The sequence below is a fragment of the Neomonachus schauinslandi genome, chromosome 9 (assembly GCF_002201575.2).
Source record: "Neomonachus schauinslandi chromosome 9, ASM220157v2, whole genome shotgun sequence".
NCBI classification, from domain to species: Eukaryota; Metazoa; Chordata; class Mammalia; order Carnivora; family Phocidae; genus Neomonachus; species Neomonachus schauinslandi.
Window position 1 is genome coordinate 14,863,747 of NC_058411.1, and position 22,273 is coordinate 14,886,019.

Consider the following 22,273-nt stretch of genomic DNA (forward strand, 5'->3'; position numbering starts at 1 on the left):
TGGGAACTAACTCAGAAAAACTGGAAGACTGGGTGTGGCTGCTGGAGGGTGTTGATGGGGAACTGAGGTTGAGGGGGCGGGTAGGCAGTAGCCAAAACGTGGAGAACTAAGAGAAGGAGTTTGGATGCTCTTTGGGGTGTAATGGGAATCCTCTGGAGGCCTTTAAGCAGGGGGGAGTGGTGGAGTTAACTTTGGTTTTTAGAAAGAAGTCACGCTGGCTGCTGTGTGGTGAATGGGCTGGCTGGGTAGGACACGGTTGTGCAGCTTGGACCCTTGGACAGGGGAGGGGGGTTGTTGGGGCGAGGGTGGGGAGAAGTGGTGGAAATCAGGATCCACTCGGAAGAGTTGGCTGGATTGGCTGCTGGATTGACAGACGTGGCCAGGGCAGAGCAGAACCATTATCAACTCTGGACTTTTTGGCTGAACTTCTGGGTGTATGAAAGGCAGTGCCTCTCACTGAGATGGGGAAGTCTGGGGAAGAGGCAGCTTCAGGGTATGTGTATGGGTGAAAACAAGATTTTTATTTAAATTATGTTCGTGTTAAATTTGAGAGGCTAATTGGACATCTAAGTGGAGAAATTGGGTAGACAGTTAAATCTACAAGTTCTGGGAAAAGGTCAGGGCGGGGGATGAAAATGTAGAAATCATCAGTCAGATGAACAAGGAGTGAAGCAAAATGTGGGAGGTGTACATTTGGCTTTAGAAGGACATCATTTTTGCTTTAGAAAATGTGGCGATCTAAATTATGTCAATGTTGGGGAAGGAAGGAAGCAATATTCACTGAGTGTTGACTGTGTGCCAAGCACCATGCTGGCTGCTTCGCATATAGTATATTTCACAGGGCATAAGGCTCGAGAAGCATCCCCAGTGCACTGCATAGGATTACCCATCCTGGAACCAGATCACTAGATTCAAATCCCAGCCCTGCCTCTTACTAGATGTGTGTTCTTGGGCACGTTAATTTAGTCCTGTGCTTTGTTTGCTCATCTGTAAAATGGGATAATACTAGTACCCAGTTCATAGAGTTATTTTGATGTTTGGATGAGTTAATACGGGTAAAGTACCTGGAGTAGTGCTTGGTACATAATAAGCACTCAATAAATGATAGTGATTTTAATGTTAGTATTATATTTACTCTGTATGGTTTAGAATCTTGTTTTGACTTGTTTATTAGTCAGTATATAGGAGGCTTGGGTTCTGTTCCTGGTTTTTGCCATGATTCCATTTTATGAGCAATTCCTCTACTGTAATATATATTAAAATCTGTTTCTGTTCCTATTGCTATATAACAAACCACGCCAACTTACCGGCATAAGGCAAGCATTTTGCTATACTCACAGATTCTGTGGTTTAGGAAATCAGGCAGGACACATTAGTGATGGCTTATCTCTGCTCCCTGATGTCTGGGGGCCCTCACATGGGAACACTTGAAGGCTATGAATATTGATGGCTAGTGGGGAGCAGGAGGGGTCTGGGATCAACTGGGGTCATCCTCATGTGATGGCAGTTATGGCTGACTCTCAGCTGAGATCTTAGTTTGGCTGTTGGCCAGAGCACCCACCCAGGACCATGCCATGTAGCCTCTCTGTATGGCCTAGTTTGGGCTTCCTCATAGCATGGGTTCTAAGAGTGAGTGTCCCAAGAGAACCAGGAAGAAGCAGTGTGGTCTTTTATGGAAGCTTTGGAGGTCACACAATGCCACTTTTGCCTTAGTCAGAAGCCTGTCCAGATTCAAGGAGAGGGAGCATATAGATTCCATCTTATGGGAGGAATATCAGAGTCTCATGGTGAGGAGAGCATGCAGGACTGGAGATGTTGTGGCCAGTTTTGGAAAAAATACAGTCTGTCTTGAGGCTTAGCCAGGAGGTCGATTATAAGGCCAATTGGCTTAAAGGATCCAGTGTACTTCTAAATTTTGGACGTGCTCTGAAGTGAGGGTCTCTTTTATTTATTAAAGGACTTGACTGCTCTTGGTCTTTGTTGTATTGGAATTTCAGAACTGGTAAGCTCTCATTCATTTAAGAAACCCTGATGGAATACTGACTCTGTAGGACCCTGAGCTAATTGCTGTGGGGGAAAATCGAGATGCTACAAGGAACCTACAAGCCAAAAGGTGAAGATGAATACATTTGGCTTTCAATTAACTAGTCTCTGGAGAGGAAGAAAACCAGTGACAATCCCTAATGATAGTTACAATAAAACTAGTCAAAACAAGACACAAAATGAATTTAGTACAAATGTTTTCAGTTAGCATTGTATTCAACGTTCAGGAACACATTTCCCATCCTATACACCTTATCTAATGAATTAATTATTATCACAACTAGTGATTATTAAATACTCACTACAGCCATTCAATACAATAAGCACCTTATGGGTAAGATACCATTTAATTTGCAGTGTAATCCCCTGAGGCAGATTACTGTTTCCATTTTATAGACAAGGGAGAGTAGTAGAGTAGTAGTTTAAGTGACACAAAGTTGGTATTGGTGCCTAGATCTTCTCCTCCCACAGTTCATGCTGAAAGTAACAGGGCAAGTTAGTACAAAGCTTGGACTAGAACCCAAGTTCTGGATATTCCCTTTGGTGTTCTTTCTTCCAGATTCATGGTTTCCATCCATGTTCCACGAATCTTCTGCGTCCCAAGAGGTCTTGGAATGAGTGTAGAGATTGAGAAGGAGGCAAAGCTCATATGATTTTGGGCCCCTCCTCTAAATAAGCCAGCCAAACCTTGCTTTGAGATGATATTATAGTGTGTTATACTATACTACATTATATTATATATAATGCAATGTGATATATAATAACAGCAATATGTATTTCATATTTAATATGTTATGTTTGTACTACAGAATTCAATATCCAATATCCAATATCCAAGAGTAGTGTGGAATAGACAGAGGTGTTCAGACTTTTAGAACAAAATCCTCCCTTCAAATGAAATTTTACATCTGTGTCTGTTATCCATATAATTTTCACTTAAAGTTTGAATTTCATTCAGTCCAATTGAATTTCCACTCAAAATTCAAACGTTCAGAACAAAACTCGTTCATTTGAAGGAAGTTCAGTTTGATTCAGATCTTATGTCTGTTAGGTTTACCTGACCGACTCCTTCCTTCAAATGGAGTTTTACCTCTATAGCTATAATTTCCACTTAAAATTTGAATTTTATTCTGTTCAATTGACTTTCTACTTGAAATTCAAACTTTTAGAACAAAGCCTTTCCTTGAAATGGAAGGGTTTTGTTTGAAAAGTTTGAACACCTCTGGTCTATTCCACATCCCTCTTGGTTATTTGTAGGTTACAGATTTGGCCCATGAGTGGTACCACTGTCATTAACCTAATTTCAGGCTCAAGATCTCAGTCGCTAGCTAAAGTCTTTTCTGCTGACAAGATCTGGATTACCGTCTGCTGTAGAATATAAGCACAAATCCATAAAACTAAAAGTCATAGAAGAGGGAGAGAGGGTTTATTCCATTTTTAAGAATTTTGGTTTGATTTGGATCTTATGGGTTGTCCTGACTGATTTATTTAGTATGTAAATATGTCCCAGAGAGTGATCATACCATGATCTTTGTTTTCAGTTTACTTTTTCATATCAAGTTTTTTTGATGGAAATTGATGAAAAAAATAACCTTGAAGTATGATAACCATCCTCTTTAGCAGACTGCAGAGTTTGATAGATGTATCCAGCAATTGTTCATTTGTGATGAAAGGAAATTTGAATTTTCTGGCACAAGAACATTTTTTTTTAGCTCATGTCCAAATTGTAGAGTGGTCATAAACTTGACAGAACTGAAGCAGGCCTTAAAAGGTAGGGCCGCTATGTACAGTTGTGCAGGTTGTGTATTGTACAATTGTAAACGGATCCCTTGGAGGTCGTGCAATGTGTAAGTCCTGTCAGGAGGTCATGGATTCGGTCTCTGTTGATTCGTAAGCACGGGAGGGCTTGATGGCAGGCTTCAAGGCAGTAAGAATAAGAAGATATTATGTGGTGTCATTTCCAAAGGCGTGCCTTTCTGTACCTTCAGGGCTTTCAGATAAGGGTATTTCTGGTGAGTGCCTAGCAATGAAAAAGGAGTTGGTTTGAGATAAGGTGCAGCTGGACTTAAATGGAAGATCCTGGGGAAAGATGTAGTTCACCTTCATGTCGATAACTAAAGGGTGGCTGATTTGTTTTTGGGGTATACCTGAAAAGCAGGTGTCTCCCTTCAACTTTTGGTCTCTGCTCTCACTGGGTGAAATCCAGTCCTGAACACCAAAGATTGCGATTTGGGATTATGGCAGGATTTATTAGTACCCAATTGAGAAATTGAGGTTAAATTTTCAAATGAATACAGGATCGCGGTTCGAGCTGCTCTTTCAGAGAATTTCTTGTAACAGAACATGAAGGCAGTGGAGAGTCTTGATGGGTTTTAGAGTTAGACGGACACTGGGCCTGTATCCTGGGGTTACCACTTGCCTTGGTAACCCTTATATCCTCTAGCTGAGGGTGTTAGATGACTAGTTGATATTTAGGACCCCCTTTTTAGGTAAAGAAAAATTATATTATCGGTTTTTGGTATAATTTGTAATTATTACACAATAAACCTCTTCCTTGGCTTTATGTATTCATTCCAAGTATTTATCAAATGCCTACCATGTGCCAGGTGCTGGGCTAGGCACTGGGTGTATAAAAGTGAACCAGATGAGCAAGGTCTCTGCCCTTGGAGTTGATAGTCCAGTGGTGCAGGTGCCGAGGAAGATGTCTAATCCACAGTAAACCAGCAAATGATATTAGTACCTGCAAAGGTAGAGACAAAAGGGGAGGGGCTCCTTAGGGTGGTCAGGAAAGACCTCCGTGAGGTGGTAACATTTAAACGGAGCCCCAAAGGATGGGTGGGAGTCAGCCATGGGGAGAATGGGGGGAAGAAGACCCCGTGTAAAGTGAAGGAAAGCTGGCGTGCAAGGCATGGGGGTGGGGTCGAGGGTGGAGGGACAAAACTGGAGAAGTGGGCGGAGGTCTGTTGTCAAGCCTTGGGGGCCAGAGTAGGGGGCTTGCATTTTATCCTAGATGCAATGGTGGAAGCTCTGAAAGGTTTGAGGAAGGGAGGTGATAGGATTTATGTTTGAAAATGTTTTCTGACTTCTGGGCAGAGAATGGCTGGGGGTGGGGTGAGCGTGGACGTGGCAGGACCTGTGAGGCGCTATGGCTGGAGTTTCACAGAGAGGTGGTGGCCTGGGCGGATGGTGGGGGTAGGGAGAAGGAGGGTCAGGGCTCCTTCTAGGTCTGTTTGGAAGTAGAAATGACAGAATTCTGGGAGGGAGGGAGGAACAGGGAGGCTGAAGTGAGGTTGCCTCTGAGAGTCTGGCCGTTTGGCTTGAGCAAGCTGGGTGGATGTTAATACCATCCTGGGAGAGGAGCCTTCTTTTTTGGCCAGTTGGCGATCAAGCACAATTTGGACATACTAAGTGTGAGGCGCAATTGAGATCTGCCAGTGAAACTAAACCATTGGTATTTGCGTGTATGAAGCAGGCAGTCAGAGCTGTGTTTTCAGGAGTAGAAATTTATTCTTGGAAGAAAGAGTCTCCCCTCCCCCGACAGTCCAGGACAGTTTTCCCAGGGGGCCCTGTCCTTCCAAATGTTTCTCTCTCTTTTCTGATCCCAGCTCCCACCAGTGCCCATTGAGATGCCGCTATTTGGGTGAGGGGCTTCTCCAGCTACTGCACCAAGGCCCGGACCTTGGCCTTGAGCATTGAAAAGCCCACACTCTCTCGGCATACACACCGAGGAAGGTTGGTCACTTGGGTAGTGGCTACACGGCCCTCATGTGTAGTCCATGAGGATGACTTTGAGATTGTTGTCATTAAATACTTGGTTCTTGTTCTGGTTGTAAGTGGCCCAGACGTTATGGCGATGGCCATGGTGACCCAGGTATCGGTATCCCTGTAACCCAAGTAGCCAGCAGAGCTCCCTCGTTCTCTGCAGCAGGGGGCTCTGGCCACCTCCAGTGCTGGCGTGGCTTATCACCTGGGATGCAGCATGCCTGTAGCTCCTGTGGCTTTTGCACACTGATCCGTGAGTGGCCTCCTGCTGGCCTCTGGCTGCCACTTCCCTGGGCATAAAGATCTGGGAGTCATCAGCAAGTGGGTGACATTTAAAACCTTGGCCCTGAAATAGATTAGTCTTGGAGAGAATGCAGAGAAGAAAGGGTGCAGGGATGAGCCCCACGAAAGTCCAATATTTACAAATTTTTAGGAAGAGGAATCTGGAGAATGGATTTAAAAAGACCTAACCAGGGAGGGTGCCTGGGGGGTTCAGTTGGTGAAGCATCTGACTCTTGATTTCAGCTCAGGTCGTGATCTCAGGGTCGTGAGATAGAGCCCTGTGTCGGGCTCTGCATTGAGCATGGAGCCTGCTTAAGATTCTCTTTCTTTCCCTCTCCCTCTGCCCTTCCCCTGCTTGCATGGGTGTGCTTTCTCTCTCTGTCTCTCAAAAACAAAAACAAAAACAAAAACAAAACAAACAAACAAGGAAACAAACCCACAAGACCTAACCAGAGAGAATGGAGGAAAATCTTGGGAATGTGGTGTCAAGAAGTCAATGGGAGCGTTTTAAGAAGGAGCAAGGCCTGGGGTGACTGGGTGGCTCAGTCGGTTAAGCATCTGCCTTTGGCTCAGGTCATGATCTCGGGGTCCTGGGATCGAGCTCCACATTGGGCTCCCTGCTCAGCGGGGAGCATGCTTCTCACTCTCCTCCCTGCTTGTGCTCTCTCTCCCTATCTCTCTCTCTCTCTCAAATAAATACATAAATAAAATCTTAAAAAAAAAAAGGAGCAAAGCCTTCTATGTGGGGTGCTGTGGGAGGCCAAGTTGGATGCAGCCATATTGGTGGGCACAGGATCTGGCAAGGTGGAGGTGGTGGGGGCCTTGGGAAGAGCAGCTGCGACAGGGTGCCAGAGGTTCAAGCCTGGTTGTTTTTATATTTATGATTGATATCACCCAGTGTCGTACTTACCTACGTTTTTGGCTGGTTGTGTTGGGTGGTTGATGGTTGTGTTCTTCCTGTCCCCCTGACATGGGATTGCCAGATAAAATGCAGGACACCCAGTTAAATGCGAATTTCAGAAAAACAATTTTTAAGTATAAGTATGTCCCAAATATTGCATGGGATATACTTACCTTAATTTTAAAAAATCTGAAATACAAATTTAACTCCCTGTCCTGCATTCTTTTTTTTTTTTTTTCTGAATCTTGCAGTGCACATTGAGTTGTATACTTTAACGTGGTTAAAATGGTGAATTTTATGTGATGTGAATTTTAGCACACTCACAAATCTAGCAACCCTATCCTAGCTAGACGGTCATGTAGAAGCTACCCTATGGTCTGCTTCTGGGTTGAGTCACCAGGACCAGTAAGAAATGCCAACTCTGAGGGACCCTTTTTTTCTGGTGATAGCTAATACTTCTATTAAGTTCCCTTAGAGCACCTCACAGACTACTGAGCACATCGTAGGCACTCATCGAATGATAGAAGCTGCATTATGTGCTGTGGGGAATATTAGCCGACAATGATCCATGAACAGAAAGACACTACCCTGATACCTGTGAACCACTTAGAGAACATCAGGAAATGGACCTCATGTGGAAGTTTCCAGTGAATTAAGTGGTATGGCACTTTTGGCTGTGCTTGAGGAACCGAGTGCTAACTCCACGACGTACCTAATTTAGCCCTGTGACTAGGGAGCGAATGGCTTTGCTGGATTCAGCACCTCCCAGTTATAGCAGCTGAAATGCAACTGGCATCTGAGGGGCTATTAAAAATCTTTAAATGGCAGGGAACTCTTGGAAATGCCCTCAAATTCCAAGATAGCCCGGTTGTGTCATTTGCTATTTTAATTGGTTGTAAAGATTTCTGGGCCCTTTTTCCTCCTCCTTTCTATGAAGAGGAGGAATCATAACCACAAGACTGTATTTCAAATGACCTCTTCAGAGGCAACTTCAAAGCAATTAAATACAGGTTGAATCCAAAGCGTATGATGCATTAAATATCAGCTAGGATTTTCTATGAGAATTATATTCCTTGCTTAAAAGCCGAGAACCCAAAAGTTAGGTTTAGCTATCTATGGAAAAATTTTTTCCTCTTGTGGTTTTTCCCCTGAGCTTTGCTATTTACAAGGACTGTTGTGTCCCTCGTTAACATTGTTTACATGGCAAGCTGAACGCTTTCATTTTACGCTATTTTATTGAGCCCTATGATGTGCCAATATTCGATAATTGGTTGTAGGTTTTCGGTTATAGGCTTCTGAGTCAGGACCTATGGTTCTTGTAACTGGGCAGTTCCTTGAATGGAAACATGTTTTTGATGACGGCTTAATTGCTGCTAACCCATCACATGGAGAGGTCGCCTGGGTAACAGGTGGGGGTCTGAGGATCTATAAGAAGTAACATGGAAGAGGAAGTGAACTTTTGAAAACAGTGCCAGAGCATACTTCTTTCTGTACTCCCTTGTTTTATGAGCTGTTTCTTGGGGAGAGGTTAAGGACCAGCATAGCAGCTTGGCAGATTTCCTCACGATCCAGGCAGGGATCTGTTTGCTCTCTGAGATTTCGGATGCCTTTTCTAGATCCTTGAGTGCTAGGCCTTTTCTGAATTACATGGGAGTGAAGGTGAAGGTTGCATCTACCTTTTTGCCTGGTGAGCTCTTGGACAGCAGAGTCCTGCTCCATCACCCGTGCTCGCTGGTGCCTGATGCGCGATAGACACTTGACCAATGTTTGTTGAATCCATTCCATGAATATTAATTGAGCTCTTATTATATGCTGTGCACTGGGATTGGGACTCTGGGAGATTTAGAGGCAAAGGGCCCAGAGTAAGGGGGCATCTAGAGGAATTTACTCTCTAGCAGGAGGGATTACTAGTGAACCTGTACTTAAGTGCTTTGAAGTTTTTTTTTTTTTTCATTGTTGAGTACTGTGTTTATATCATACAGTATAAATTGCGTCTATTTCTTAGATGGAACATTTTGGTGGGTTACAAATATATTTATCAAATTCTAATGTGAGTTAGAATTTCACAGTAGTGCACTGGAGATCTTGTTAAAATGCAGATTCTGTTCAAGAGTTCTGGGGTGGTCGGGGCGCCGGGGTGGCTCAGTCGTTAAGCGTCTGCCTTCGGCTCAGGTCATGATCCCAGGGTCCTGGGATTGAGCCCCACATCCTGATATTTGGGGGGAGGAGCCTTGGTTTGGCTAGAAGGACCAGCCTACACTCAGCAGCTCATGGTTGGTTGGAAAGTTCCCCTGGAGGCTGGTTCAGCCCTAGGATTCCCCTGGCAGCAATGACTCTTGGCTTCGTCAGATCCCATTTGGTACCCCACACCGAGGAGTGCTGGTTTATTGAAGATTCCCTTCCCTATCTTTTTAGATCTGCCTCCCCAATTTTTCAGGAAGTCTGTTGATTCCTTGGAGACTTCACTAATTAGAGCTATTAATAGTATTTGCGAATACTTCTCAGTCTTCAGAGAAACGGACAGATACATTTGGTACATCACTGTCTGCCCACCCTCATGAGGAACAATGTGGGTATTCTTTTCCCTTTTAGGTTTCTCCCTTCCCCCCCTCCTGAACTCACTCCCAGCCTCTGAAGGCTGCATTTGCAGCGAATCACGGAAATGTTGCTGATGGCAGCACCGATACTGAATTAGAAGAGCCACTTTAAGGGGGAAATTATCCAGAGGGTAATGCTGAAAGGCAAAGCCATTTTGTGGGGTGTTTTGTAGAAACCGTTTTCTGCCTTTGATGGATCTCATTCATTTTTGCGACTTAGTAGGCACAGTGAAGGAAGAGCCATCTAAAATTTTTTTTTTTCATCCAAGTTTTTTTTTTAATAGGAGGTTTTAGTGACTATGAAGCAAGCCAGGAGCACCAGGCGGCTACACTGGAGGGCAGGTGGCTGAGGCTGCATGCAAAGCACAGTGTACTGGGGCGTGGAGACTCCATCTCAGTGACCTCGGGACAAGGCACAATGAGGGTACAGCTCATTCTACATAAACAGTTTGTTCTTAAAGATTATAAATATAAACCACCGCCCATTTTAGTCATACACACAGCTTGCCATTCCCATGCAGTCCCCAGCAAATCCTTCCGTAAAGTAGACGCTATCTTGCAGACGGATTGCCATGTACAATTTCAGGTGTGTGTACAGTCAGATACACCTTAATATCTCCATGACGTCTGTCCGGACAGCTGTTTCGGTGCAGGGGGACAGGGCAGCTGGCTGTGTGGAACCGAGCTGAAGAAGGAAGCTGTAGGTTTAGAGAGGCAGCAATCCCCATGGCTGTTCGATTTCCCAGCGGCATCTAGCAGCCCGGATATGGTCTCTGAGCAGAGAGAAGGGGGTGTCTCCAGGTGGCTCCAGGAAAGGCCAGAAAGAGAGGGAGTAGAGTCTGTGAGCTGGAGAGTAAAGGGTTGAACTTGGAATCTAAGCTGGGCAGGGAGGGAAGAAAACAGGAGGGGCATGAGAGAGTGAGAAGTGGGGGCAGGATGTGTTGTGGGGGTACTTCCCGGGAGAGAGCCAGGGGGATAGGATGCTCCAGTCTGAAGTGGATTTCTTTACCGGCATATTTCTGAGGCAGGGACATTTCTTGTGACGATGGGGTTTGGGATGTGGCCATAGCAGGAGGCAATTGTACTGGAAATCATTGGTGCCCCACCAGCTCTTCCAGAACGCTCTTCCTGGCCCTGTGCACCCCTCCTACAGAGTCTGTGTGCTTCTCCCCTTGTAGCTCGTCTCTACAAAGAGTCCCTTTTCAGAAGAATTTCCTTGGTCTACTGGCGTCTCCTACCAGGATGCTCCTGGGCATTTATGTCCCTCCGGGGTTGTCTGTAGCCAGTGACTGACTGGGGGAGAGAAGGAAAGCCTAGCTCCCTGGCCCCAAGGTGGGACAAACTTGGAGAAGTTATCTATACTGCAGAGCTCCCATGGGCTCAGGGGACAGGGCTTCAGTTGGAATCCACTCTTACTTGGTTTCCTGCCCTTCCCCTCCTTGCTTCCCCACTCCCTTATGGGCTTCTCCTGGAAGCACTTCCTAATAAACTGTTTGCAAACCAGTCTTCATCTCGGGATCTGCTTCTGGGGAACCCAGCCTGAGTCACTGGTTGAAGTGGGTTGGAGATGATGGTAATCAAGGAAATGGGAAGTTTGGGTATTGGATGGATTGTCCTTGGAACAGCTGAAATAACTCAGGAGGCAAGCAGGACCTGGACGGAAGCTTCAGGGCATCAAGGAGAGAAGTGGCTCTACCACAGACAGCCATGGGAAGAGGAGGAAGTGGAGAAGCCAGAGGGTTTGGGTCTCAGAGGAACAGGGATTGGGATGCAAGAGTGTGGAGTGTTATTTTTCTGGGACAGTGTGGCCCTGACATTGTGGGTGAGGGAGATTGAACAGCCTCTACCTGAATGCCACACTCAGAGGACAGTGTCGTCAGGGGAAGCCCAGGTGTCACTGAAGAAGGTGGAGGAAAGCTCCCTGAAGATGCTGAGAAAGTTGGGGAGGTCTTCAGTCTGGTGGACCTGAGGTGTCTTTGGAAAGGTTTGGGATGGGGAGGGCAGGTTGGGTCAGAGCAGAGGAAGCAGAGAGTCGAAGAGGGATTAAAGCTACATTGAGGGGAATCAAAGCTATAGGGAAACCTACATCCGCTGGTGTCCCTGGCCTTGCACTTCTCAAAAGAATTTGTCCCTTGAGCTTCCTGGTGGATGGTGGTTTGGCAGCCTGGACGCTGAGTGTGGAGTTTGCACAGAGTTGTCATGTATTTGTTGAATAAATGAATAAAGGGCACATAAAGTTTCTAAATGCTTCTCCCTTTTCATCACTGTAAAACATTAGTGTCCTGATCACCTCTGTATTTTTTTTTTAAAGATTTTATTTATTTATTTGAGACAGAGAGAATGAGATACAGAGAGCATGAGAGGGAGGAGGGTCAGAGGGAGAAGCAGACTCCCTGCCGAGCAGGGAGCCCGATGCGGGACTCGATCCCGGAACTCCAGGATCATGACCTGAGCCGAAGGCAGTCACTTAACCAACTGAGCCACCCAGGCGCCCCACCTCTGTATTTTATGCATTTATAAATATGGAATTTATCAAAGTACCTCTAGCTGCTTCTGTCACCATCATTGGGTGGGATGCAGTGAACAGATTTCCTCAGGTTAGGGAATGAGGCATTTCACTGGCTTATGGGCTTAAGTCATAGGATTTTTCTGCCGAATGGGTTAGCATGAGCTTTTCTGTTTTGCTTTCTACTGTGAATCTGTAAAAAGAATTGGTTCGATTGGCACAACCGCTTGTGATCTATGTGCTTGAGATAACTGATACCCAAGGGAGTTGGCTGGGGTCAGAGGGCAGCATGTGGAGGGTGGGCCAGGGGGGCTGGGGAAGGAAGATGGGCCCCAAGCACATGGGACATTGGAGGCCATGTAACAGCTGTGGGAATAATTGTGGGGTTTTAAGCAGGAGCAGGATTAGAATTTTAGAAGGATCCCCTGGCTCTAACCTGCTTGGGAAAGGTCCCCTTTGTGGAGCCCAGTGAGGAGAGGTAACTGCTTTTGACAAAACACCTGGGAGAGGTAAACCTCTGTCTGGAAGGCATGAGTCCTGACAATGGGATTTAAAACACTTGGCCCCAGGGTAAAGGAGATATTTTGGGAACTACAGCTGCTTATATTATTTTTAATCCGAAAGGTAGGGGGGAAAAAAAAATCTTTTTTTTTTTTTTTAAGAGCTCTAGTTAATTTAAATTATGGAGGAAAAAACCTAGAGCAAAAGACAAAATATGTTATTCAGGAAGCATTTTGGAACTAGACAACAGAACCCCAGCTGTGGCTGTGTGCCTTCAGGCCTTGATGATAGAGTCATGACAGAGGGGTCCATCTCATCAGCTTGGTGGGGTGTGGGGCCTGTTGGGAAAACCACAAGGTAGGGAGCCCCAGATCTTGGAAGAGGAGCAGGGCAGTGGGAAATGCCAGGGCTGTTCCGACCAGCTCAGCACGGACGAGGAGGAGCCCTGGTCCTGGGCTCTTTCTCGTCTTCCCTAGGAGTTGAACAAATCATGAAGAGCTCTCCTTAGACTATTTTACTGTCTGAGAACTTTAACACCCCGACTCTGGTTGTCTCTCTGTGGGAAGAAAATACTACAGTACTGGGGCAGCTCACACTACCAGATTCAATGAATTCTGCAGTCAGATATTCTGTTGGGCAAGTGTGTGAAATTGGTATCATAAATGCTGGTAACTTTGTGGATGGATGCATGAATGAATTCAGGAATGGAGCAAATTATAAGTAGGAGCAACTCAGTTGTAGTCAGTGTGCTAAGCTCCATACTGAGACATAAAGAGAGCATAGAGGAAGGACATCTGATTATGCTGGGGGGTGGGCAGTCAGGGAGGACTTCCTGGAGGTGGTGACACATGAAGTGAGTTTTGAAGTAGGAGCTGTTATGGGCCAGATAAAGAGTGGGGGAATAAAGGTATCTGGGAAGCAAGAAGGCCCAGAGGGTGGCATCAGCAGGTGGCTCAGCATGCAAGGGTCAGGGTGCTGCTGGGTTTGGCGGGGTCAAAGGTTGTGTGTGAGGGATGTGGCAGCAGGTGAGGCTGGGGAGACCGGCAGGCGCCAGGTCCTGGAAGGAGCCTGCACTTTACTGAAGCACTGTGGTGCCTTCAGAGGAGCTCAAGTATGAGGCGGCTGTGTTCAGAGTCACACCTGGGAGAGCGCCACCTGGCTGCGATGTGGAGGATGGATTCGAAGAAGCAGGACTGGGGGCTTTCGAAGTGATTCTGGTGAGAGAAGACAAGGTCTGCCCTAAAGAGCGAGGCGGGGACAGATGTGAGTCAAGGTGGCAGCATGTTCTCAGCTCCTTCCTCCTCCCCATTCAGCCTGGTTTCCTCTTGTCTTGGCTCTCTGTCTCTAAAGGGTCCCAGACGTTTCCTGATGCCTTGGTCTCTTCTATCTGGGCGCAAAGGCTGGTGTTTTAAGAGGGCTAGGGGAGAGAAATCCCTGAACCCAAAGGGAGAGCCTTTTCTGTGGTGGCCTTTTGGGGACATGCATGGCTTGCTCACTTAGTGTGTGTAGACTGTCCCTGCGTTCTTATCAGGACCAGCTCGATCATCTTTAAGGTACAGCCATCAGACGGAAGCTGGAAGAACAAGGTCCGGCTGTTGGGATATGTGGAATCAGAGGGAGCTCGCACATTCTCTCTGCTCTTCTCAGAAGACGGTCATGGTAAAACCAGCTGCTATGAGGCTCCTCAGCATTCCTTCCTTCTTCCCGACACCCACCCTCCGCACTTGCCTCAAGTCCACATACACCTGGGGAAGCATTTTGGGGATTCCAGGCTCAGCGTTCACCTGGAGCTCTCTGGAAGCTCTGAGCTGCCGATGCAGGTGGCCCTGGACCCGTTCCAGGCCTGGGAGGGCTGCCGGGAGGGCAGGAGTTCTCTGCTTCTCGCCGGTGTGTTGCAATCAGTTGTACTTTGCCTGGGTCAATGGGCAGAGTCACGTTGCTGTGTGACAGGCACCTCTGAGGAGGACTGCCTTTCAGGTTTCCAAGAAACCGAGGCCCGTGGATGTCATTGTTTCAAGTGATGCGGAGGAGTGGAGGCACTTGGGGCTAGATGTCTGAAGGTGGGTCCAAGGATGCCACTGCCCCAGGCCTTCGTGCCTCACCTGTCAAGGGGGATAGATACTGACTAGTGCTCTCCACACTGGGTTTCGTGACGATGCACTAGGTTCGTGCGTGTGTAAGATCCTCGTCGGCCCTCCCATGGACTCTGAAGGTAGGGGTGGGTCCTATTCATTTCCGTATCCCCAGCGCCAAGCACGGTGCACGGCTGACTCCAGTGTTTGTTGACTGAGCGCAAGAATGGGCAGGAAGTACAGGGCACGGGAAAGCCTGAAAAATTCAAAACTACCTCGAACCTGTTCAACCACGAGGAAGCAGATTTCTGCACGTGCTCCCATATCTACCTGTGTTTAGGTAGAAGTGGAATGGGCGAATGCTTGTGAGGAAGCATTTTAAAATGACAATTAACCGAAGGGTTATTGCCCTTCCCGCCTTTCCCTTCTCATCAATTCTTGGCAGTGCGTTTGGTGCCAGATACTTTTCCGTGGGAGTTGTGAGGAATGGTAGGTCATTACTTTCTATGCCCCATCCATTGATACATTTCGGATAAAAGGGCCCTTTCCACCAGGGGAATTGCTTTGTTTCCTATTCTTCTGTGCTTATGCTCCAGAAGAGAACTGACTTTGGAGTCAGATTATTCTCGTTTTAATCCCGGCTCCCCCACTTTCTGCCCCTTTGACCTCAGTTTAGCCATGGAATCTCTCCGGGTCTCAGTTTCTTTATCTGTGAAGCGGGGATATGCGGTGGCCATGACCATGCATGTGCCTTGCAGCCCTCCAACGGAGTCCTTACTATCCACCTTCTGCAGATAAGGAAACAGAGAAACTAAGTGGTCAACCAGACAGTGATGGCTTTGGGACTGAAACTCCAGTCTTTGCTCCTTGTGCTTTGGAAACTTGGGATTGGTGGATTCTATTCAGACTCTGCTGCCAGGGACAGTCTCTTAGCAAACTGACATCAGGAACTGGTCTGAGAAAGACCTTTGTCAGGCCCAATTCTGCTCAGCCTCAGGAATGCTAGAAGCCCCGGAAACATCCATGATGCAAGTCAGTGAAGGAGACCCAGCTCCAGCTGACCTCTGAGCTCAAGGCCATCATTGGGCTTCCTCCTAGAGTCTGTCACCTGATGCTGTGGGAGGATGTTCCCTAAGTAGGTTATCAAACCCCCAAAGCTGGGAGGGACTCTGACTTATCCCCACCATAGCACAGCGCCTCCTGCTCACTTGGCCACTACATAAATGCTTGTTACTGAGGGTGGTGGTGATTCTGATGGGCCTTTTGTTTATAGTCTGAAGGAGTTAACAACAACAACAGAAAACAAACATTTGCTCTATGCCAGGCACTGTGCCAAGAAATGGAGATCCAACAATCAAAAGACAAGCTTTCAGACTCCCAGGGATTTCTAGGCTCGTGGGGAGATGGGCATGCCGGGTCTGCCTGGAGAGTCCAGGACGACTTCACAGAGGAGGCAGATTTGAGCTCACACTGAGGAGGGTGAGAGTTTCCCAGGCAGGTGAAGGTGGGAAAGGGGCTGCTGGCCAAAGGAACATCCATGAATTGTGGAGGCATGAACAGAGCATTGCTGTGTTGGAGCCATGAGGTTGGTGGTCCTGGGAAGGGTGAGAGGCACAGGGGACTGAGATACAGCAGGGAGGGTGAAGGAGTGGGAAGTGTGGGGGCAAGGTTGAAAGAAAGCTGTCCTAGACAAGACGCACCTCAGTATCAACAGGGGCCGGTAGGAACCTGAGAGTCATGTTTTGGGGAAAGGATTAGCAAGAACATGATGCCCAGGGTGCTGATTCTGATTCTTAAATCTTTCAGTGAGAGATTCCAGACAGTTTTGTGTTCAGTGAGTCGGGAAGAAATCTAACATTTAATGATTTTATTTGCTAGAATCATGTCCAATAAAAGGCTGATGTTCCGCTTGGTTTTCAAAGAGAAAAGCTGGTCTAGAGGCTCCAGGAGGAAAGGCAGATGTTTACAGATCTGGATTCCTCGAGACGGCCACCCTTCTGGCCGGATGTCATCAGGATCATTGGTGTCCTGAACAGGGAAGGAGTGACCTTCCCGTGCTTTTATTTATCTTGAGTTTCCCAAGGCAGGGAGTGAGCAGTCCGCTCTCTTGAGTGGGATTGTTTGCTCCACTTAGGTAATTAGCTAATACCATCTCCTAAAACCTTATTTACACAACAGCCAGGCTGCACTATGACAGAAGCCATAATAAACATTAGTGTACTAAAGGCAGAGCAAAATCAAATGCGTTGCTGTTCCTTGCTGCACAAGACAAGAGTTCCGAAGTGCATGAGAGCATCACGTGTGCAACACGACCCTGCTCTTCCTGCCATTCTAGAAAAGCCTCCAGCTTCACATATTTATTTCCAAGGTAATGAAATTGACCTTCTAGAGACCAGGGACCTTTGAGAATCCAATATGTTCTCAAAACGAAGGGGAAATTTCTTTTCCAATGGCTTCTTACTGGAGGAAAATAGAAGAAAGATTCTGTCACTAAGGTCATCGCGTTTTCTACCTAGAAATGTGCTTAAAATCTATTTTACTATTCTTATGTTTTTCCAGGAAACCAAGTTACTTGGCATGAAACATCACTCATTGTTTCCTTCCCTCAGTCCAGTCACCTGTTCTTTTGTTTTTCACTTTGGTCGTCTTCTGAAACCCCAACTTTTTTTTTTACTATGTCTGAGTTTTGACTTGTCTGCCCGATAGCAAGCTTGCCCTTCTTCTTCCCTTTGTTTTGTGACCACGACCCAGGATGGAAGGGACTTTGAAACTCGTTAGACGTTCATCTCCTCTCTGCTCTTGGTATCCTCCAGTCCTCAGTACGTGGACAGAGTAGCTGGGCATCCATCTCTTATCTATTCCCTCTCTGAGTTGCACAACACATCTGTTTTTCAAGTATGAAGGTTTGTCCTGCATCCTAGACATTGTTTAACCAAGGAAGCTTGAGAGAAGAGATGAATTATAAATCACGGCGACCTGACTTTCAAAACTGGACCCTTGTAGAGAAATATAAGAATTTTAAACTCAGTTACTACTACTTTTTTTTGAAACTCCAGAACTGCTGGTGCTCCTTTTCTAAGAACTCAAGCAGGCACCTCGCAACTGATCAGATCCCCTCACCGCCCGGCTTGGTGAGCCAGGTTTTCATGCTCCCATTTGAAAGCCGGCTTGAGAAAGACATCTGTGCTTTGTTTCTGACGAGTTCCGTGTCTTGTATTTATCAACAAACTCTCTCTCCTCCTGTCCCCCGCCCTGTTTCTCAGTGGCCGTTCCGGCAGCAGCGCCCCCTGTGTGCCAGCCCAAGGGGGCCACTAACGGGCACTACGCCGCCCCACGCCTCTCCATCTCCTCCCGAGCCACGGTGGTAGCCAGGATGGAAGGCGCCTCCCAGGGGGGCCTGCAGACCGTCATGAAGTGGAAAACAGTCGTCGCAATCTTTGTGGTCGTGGTGGTCTACCTCGTCACCGGTGGTCTGGTCTTCCGAGCATTGGAACAGCCCTTTGAGAGCAGCCAGAAGAATACCATCGCCTTGGAGAAGGCGGAGTTCCTGCGGGATCATATCTGCGTGAGCCCACAGGAGCTGGAGACGCTGATCCAGGTGAGCGGGGAGCGAGTCAGCCACAGAGCAGCCTGCGGGGAGAAGGGGCAACTTGGGTTTTGTCTTTCGGGCTCACTGCGTTTTGCCTTTGGTTGAGATGCTCCTGATGGTCAGGGAGGGCCTCTCCGGGGAGGTGACGTCTGAGCTGGGACCTCAAAGGAGACAGAGAGTGAGGCATGTGATGATGTGCGGGAAGGGGGGCCACGCATGCCACAGCCTCGATGCCGTGACGTTAGGAGCAGGCTGGGTTTCACATCACCTGCTTTTGGATGAGGTGGCTGGAGGCAGGAGTAGGCGAAAGGGCTTTGGATCTTCAAATTCGAGTCCATCTCTTTGTGCTGATCAAGTTCCTGATTCTGAAGTCTGTGTGAGACGCTGGGCCAAGAGGGTGCCCTTAGAAGCCAAAGAAGGAATTTTAAATAAGCAGGGATGTGTTAACCTGTCCCAGGTCAATGAGAATGGAGTAAAGATCACCAGAGGGGGGATGGGAGGCTGTTGGTGACTTGACAGGGCCGTTTTGGTGGATTTATGGGGATGAAATAATAAGGACAGCAGTAGTAGTAATAATCAGGATTGCTGTTTTTGAACACTTATTGCATCAGGCACTGCGCTAAGGTCCTTGCATACCTTAGATATTAAGAAAAAAATATCCATAAAAAGATGGAGGCAGAGAACTTTGGGCTACCACCTAGAGAAGCAGGGCAACGAAAGCAGGGGTGGGCGTAGCTGGGAGGGCCACGGGAGACAGAGTCATCTTAGGTGGAGCAAATGAAACAGGAGGCTCCAGAAGCCTGGGGAGGGCGGGGAGCCATGTCCCAGAGGGAGGAAGGGCAGTGGTTGGGAGCCCAGTTGGGGGGCTTCATCATGCAGGAGATGGAGGATGGCTGCCTCGGAGACTGAGGTTTGAGTTCCTATCCTACACGTGCTCCTGAATCAGGAAGTATAGGTCCTGGGTGGAAGGCGGTGACATTTATGGAGGCAAGGGAGAGTCATATCTTTCCAGGGGTTCTAAAGTTTGCAAGGCAGAGGGATGAAAAAGATGGCTCCCGCGACTCCTTCTGCTCTGGGGTTATCTGCACTCAATTCTAAGGGCTACTGCAATCCAGGGTATTGCAGGATTTGCAAGACTGACCTGGCTATTTGTATATTTATTTCAAACTACATTGATAGGCTAGGAGAATTATGGGGCTCCTTATGATCTGGAACCTTCATAGCAATTGTATTCCTTTAAAGAAATTTTGATAATCTGACTTGACTTTTATAAATAAATAGAAATACACATTCTCGCCACCCCCCTGGGAATAAATATGATTTCATATCTATGATCCTATAATTTTTATTAAGAAAGAAAACTTTAAAATGCAAAAATCTAAGGGCAGTATTTCATATTATTCTTTCTTTGATAGCTTCATCTTTTTTTTCCCTCCCTTTATGAGAAGATGCTATCACATTTGTGATGATGGGAGTGTTGTACCAATATGTGCCAGATTTATAGGCCTAGAATGTCATAGAAAATGGGAGAAACAATTCTGGAGTAATTTTAAGTAAGAACGGAATTATACATGTTATTGTGATATGTGGTGAGATCCTTTCTATTTAGTTGCAATACATATAAAAACCTAAAAAGTGGTCCGAATTGAATCTAGAGTCATGCTTGCATTTTCCTTCCTTAGACAGTGAGGTCTTGAAGAAAAAGATTATGTCATATTATCTTTGCATCCATGTGTAGCCTATGCATTGCTTTGCATCTAATTATTGCCCAATAGAGAAATCCTTTTGGATTGAGATATCAAACTAAATCTATAACATTGGTGATACCATGAGATATCTGAGATTTTTCATGCATTGGTTTATTTATTTATGTATTGCCCATTCTTTGGCTCTCTTCTTCATGAAAGAGCTTAGAGGCCAGAATGGACAGGATGGGGGGGCATGTAGAGATTCTAATTCTGGTGTTGCCATTAAAACCTGTCCCCTACTTTGACCTCAAAAGTTTCTCTGGGAAATGAGGTGTGTGTGTGTGTGTGTGTGTGTGTGTATGTGTGTGCATGACACACATACACATCCTTAAGGTCATTTTTGTAACAATTAAAAACTACCCTGTATTAGACATCTGTTATAAGCCAGATACCTTATACTCATTATCTCATTTAATCATTCCAACAATCCTCTAAGTTGGCACTATCACACCCATTTTATAGGTGAGGAAGCCGATTCTAAAATAGGTAGAGTAACTTTCCAACCCCCAAAGTGGCCAGGCTGGGGTTCAAAGTGTGGTCTGTCTGACCTTGCCCTTCCTCCCCCAATGAGTCTACAAGGTCTTTAGGTAGGTCTTGCTTTACATAAACTCAGCTATCTCTTAAACATTTGCTTTGTGTTTAACAGTTTCCAGAATTTTAAGAGTCAAGAAACATTGGAGTTCCCTGTTTCTTAACAGAAAGCATCTCTCTATGTCTTCTCCCTGCACCCACTGAGTGTGAGCCTTGGGCTTGGGATACTTTAAGATCTCCAGCCACTGTGATGTAAGGCTTTATACTTGTGTTTATCTACAGACTTTTTCACAACACAGGTTAAGCAGATTTAAATGCTGAATCTGTGTTAATCAAGAACAAATTGATCATGGTTTGCCTTTCAGTTCACTGATTCCTTCATAGGATGAAAAGGTCCACACTATGCATTAGGGGAAGCATTCTCTCACTTCATGTGTCTGAGCAGCATTGGATATAGTGCTCATAAGAAACTTTTTGGAAGGGTTTTCAGTGTGATATGTTCCAAGCTGGAAAAACATAGTATTATTGTACTTCACCCAAGTTTCAAAGGAGTGACTGACAGGTAAAAAATTATATCAATAGTATTTATCTGGTAATGTCAGGACCCTTGGCTGGATTGAGTGAACTCCTCATAAAGTAAGCTGGAAGGTGTAATTCATGTTATTAATAACAAAAACAGAGTACCCAGAACCGCTTAACTCCCATGAAATGCCTGGATAGCTTAAAAGAGCCAGAGCTGGGGGAAGGGTTTTCAAAAGAATTAAACCACTGTTATGGGGTGCCATGGGACTCCAGAGGAGACCGTTGGGTTACCGTCCCTGACCAGATTGCTGTTATGGAGGGAACTGTCTCATTAATGAATTCATCCATACGTTCTCTAAGTTGCTATCGAGTTCCTGTTGTATCAGGTCACATGCTCAGCGCTGAGGATAGAAAAGAGGAGAATAAAATACACCGTGAGCAAGTTACTAACCTCTCTGTGATCCAGTTTCATTATCAATAAAATGTGCCTAAAATCCCTCACCCTTGGTAGTGTTGAGAGGATTAAATTCTATAATTCATGAGAAGGGCTTTGAACGATGTTTGGCACGTGGTGAGTGCTCAAAAAAAGATTGTTTCCCCTGCTGCTGGGGCTTGTAGTATTGTTCTAAGAGCTCAGAGTTTCAGGCAGTGGTTCTTTTTTTTTTTTTTCTTAAGTTTTTGTTTTAATTCCAGTTAGTTGACATAGTGTTATATCAGTTTCAGGCGTACGATATAGTGATTCAGCAGTTCCATATGTCCCCTGGTTCAAGCAGTGGTTCTTACTGGGGAGGGGGTTCACCCCCCACCATGGGGCATCTGACAACATCTGGAGACATTTTTGGTTGTCGTGACTTGAGGGGGTGCTAGTAGAATGTGGTGAGTAGAGACCAGGGATGCCGCTAAACATCCTGAATGCACAGGACAGCCCCCGGCACAGCAAAGAATTAATCCAGTCAAATGTCAACAGTGCCGAGGTCGAGAAACCCTGGAAGAAGAGGCACATAAACCAACAACTGGAATTTACTGCAGTGGAGCTATTTTTTCCCAGTGTTATGGTGATATAATTCACATACATCACTGTATAGTTTCAAGGTGTACAGAAGAATGGTCTGAACATATATTGTGAAATACCGCTGTTTGCTTGGCATCCATCACCGAGTGCAGACACGATGAAGAACAAAAGCAAAAAGCAAAAAAAAAAAACATTTCTCCTTGTGGT

The 22,273-nt window shown here is 46.1% G+C and overlaps 1 protein-coding gene across 1 annotated transcript in view; it reads left to right on the forward strand.

Moving 5' to 3' along the window:
- Positions 1 to 22,273, forward strand: part of KCNK10 (potassium two pore domain channel subfamily K member 10) — a 124,356-nt gene that overhangs the window by 37,704 nt on the left and 64,379 nt on the right. Inside the window, exon 2 of the mRNA XM_044917923.1 lies at positions 17,928 to 18,262. Coding sequence (XP_044773858.1) covers positions 17,928 to 18,262 — 335 coding nt within the window. The remainder of the gene's footprint in view (positions 1 to 17,927; positions 18,263 to 22,273) is intronic.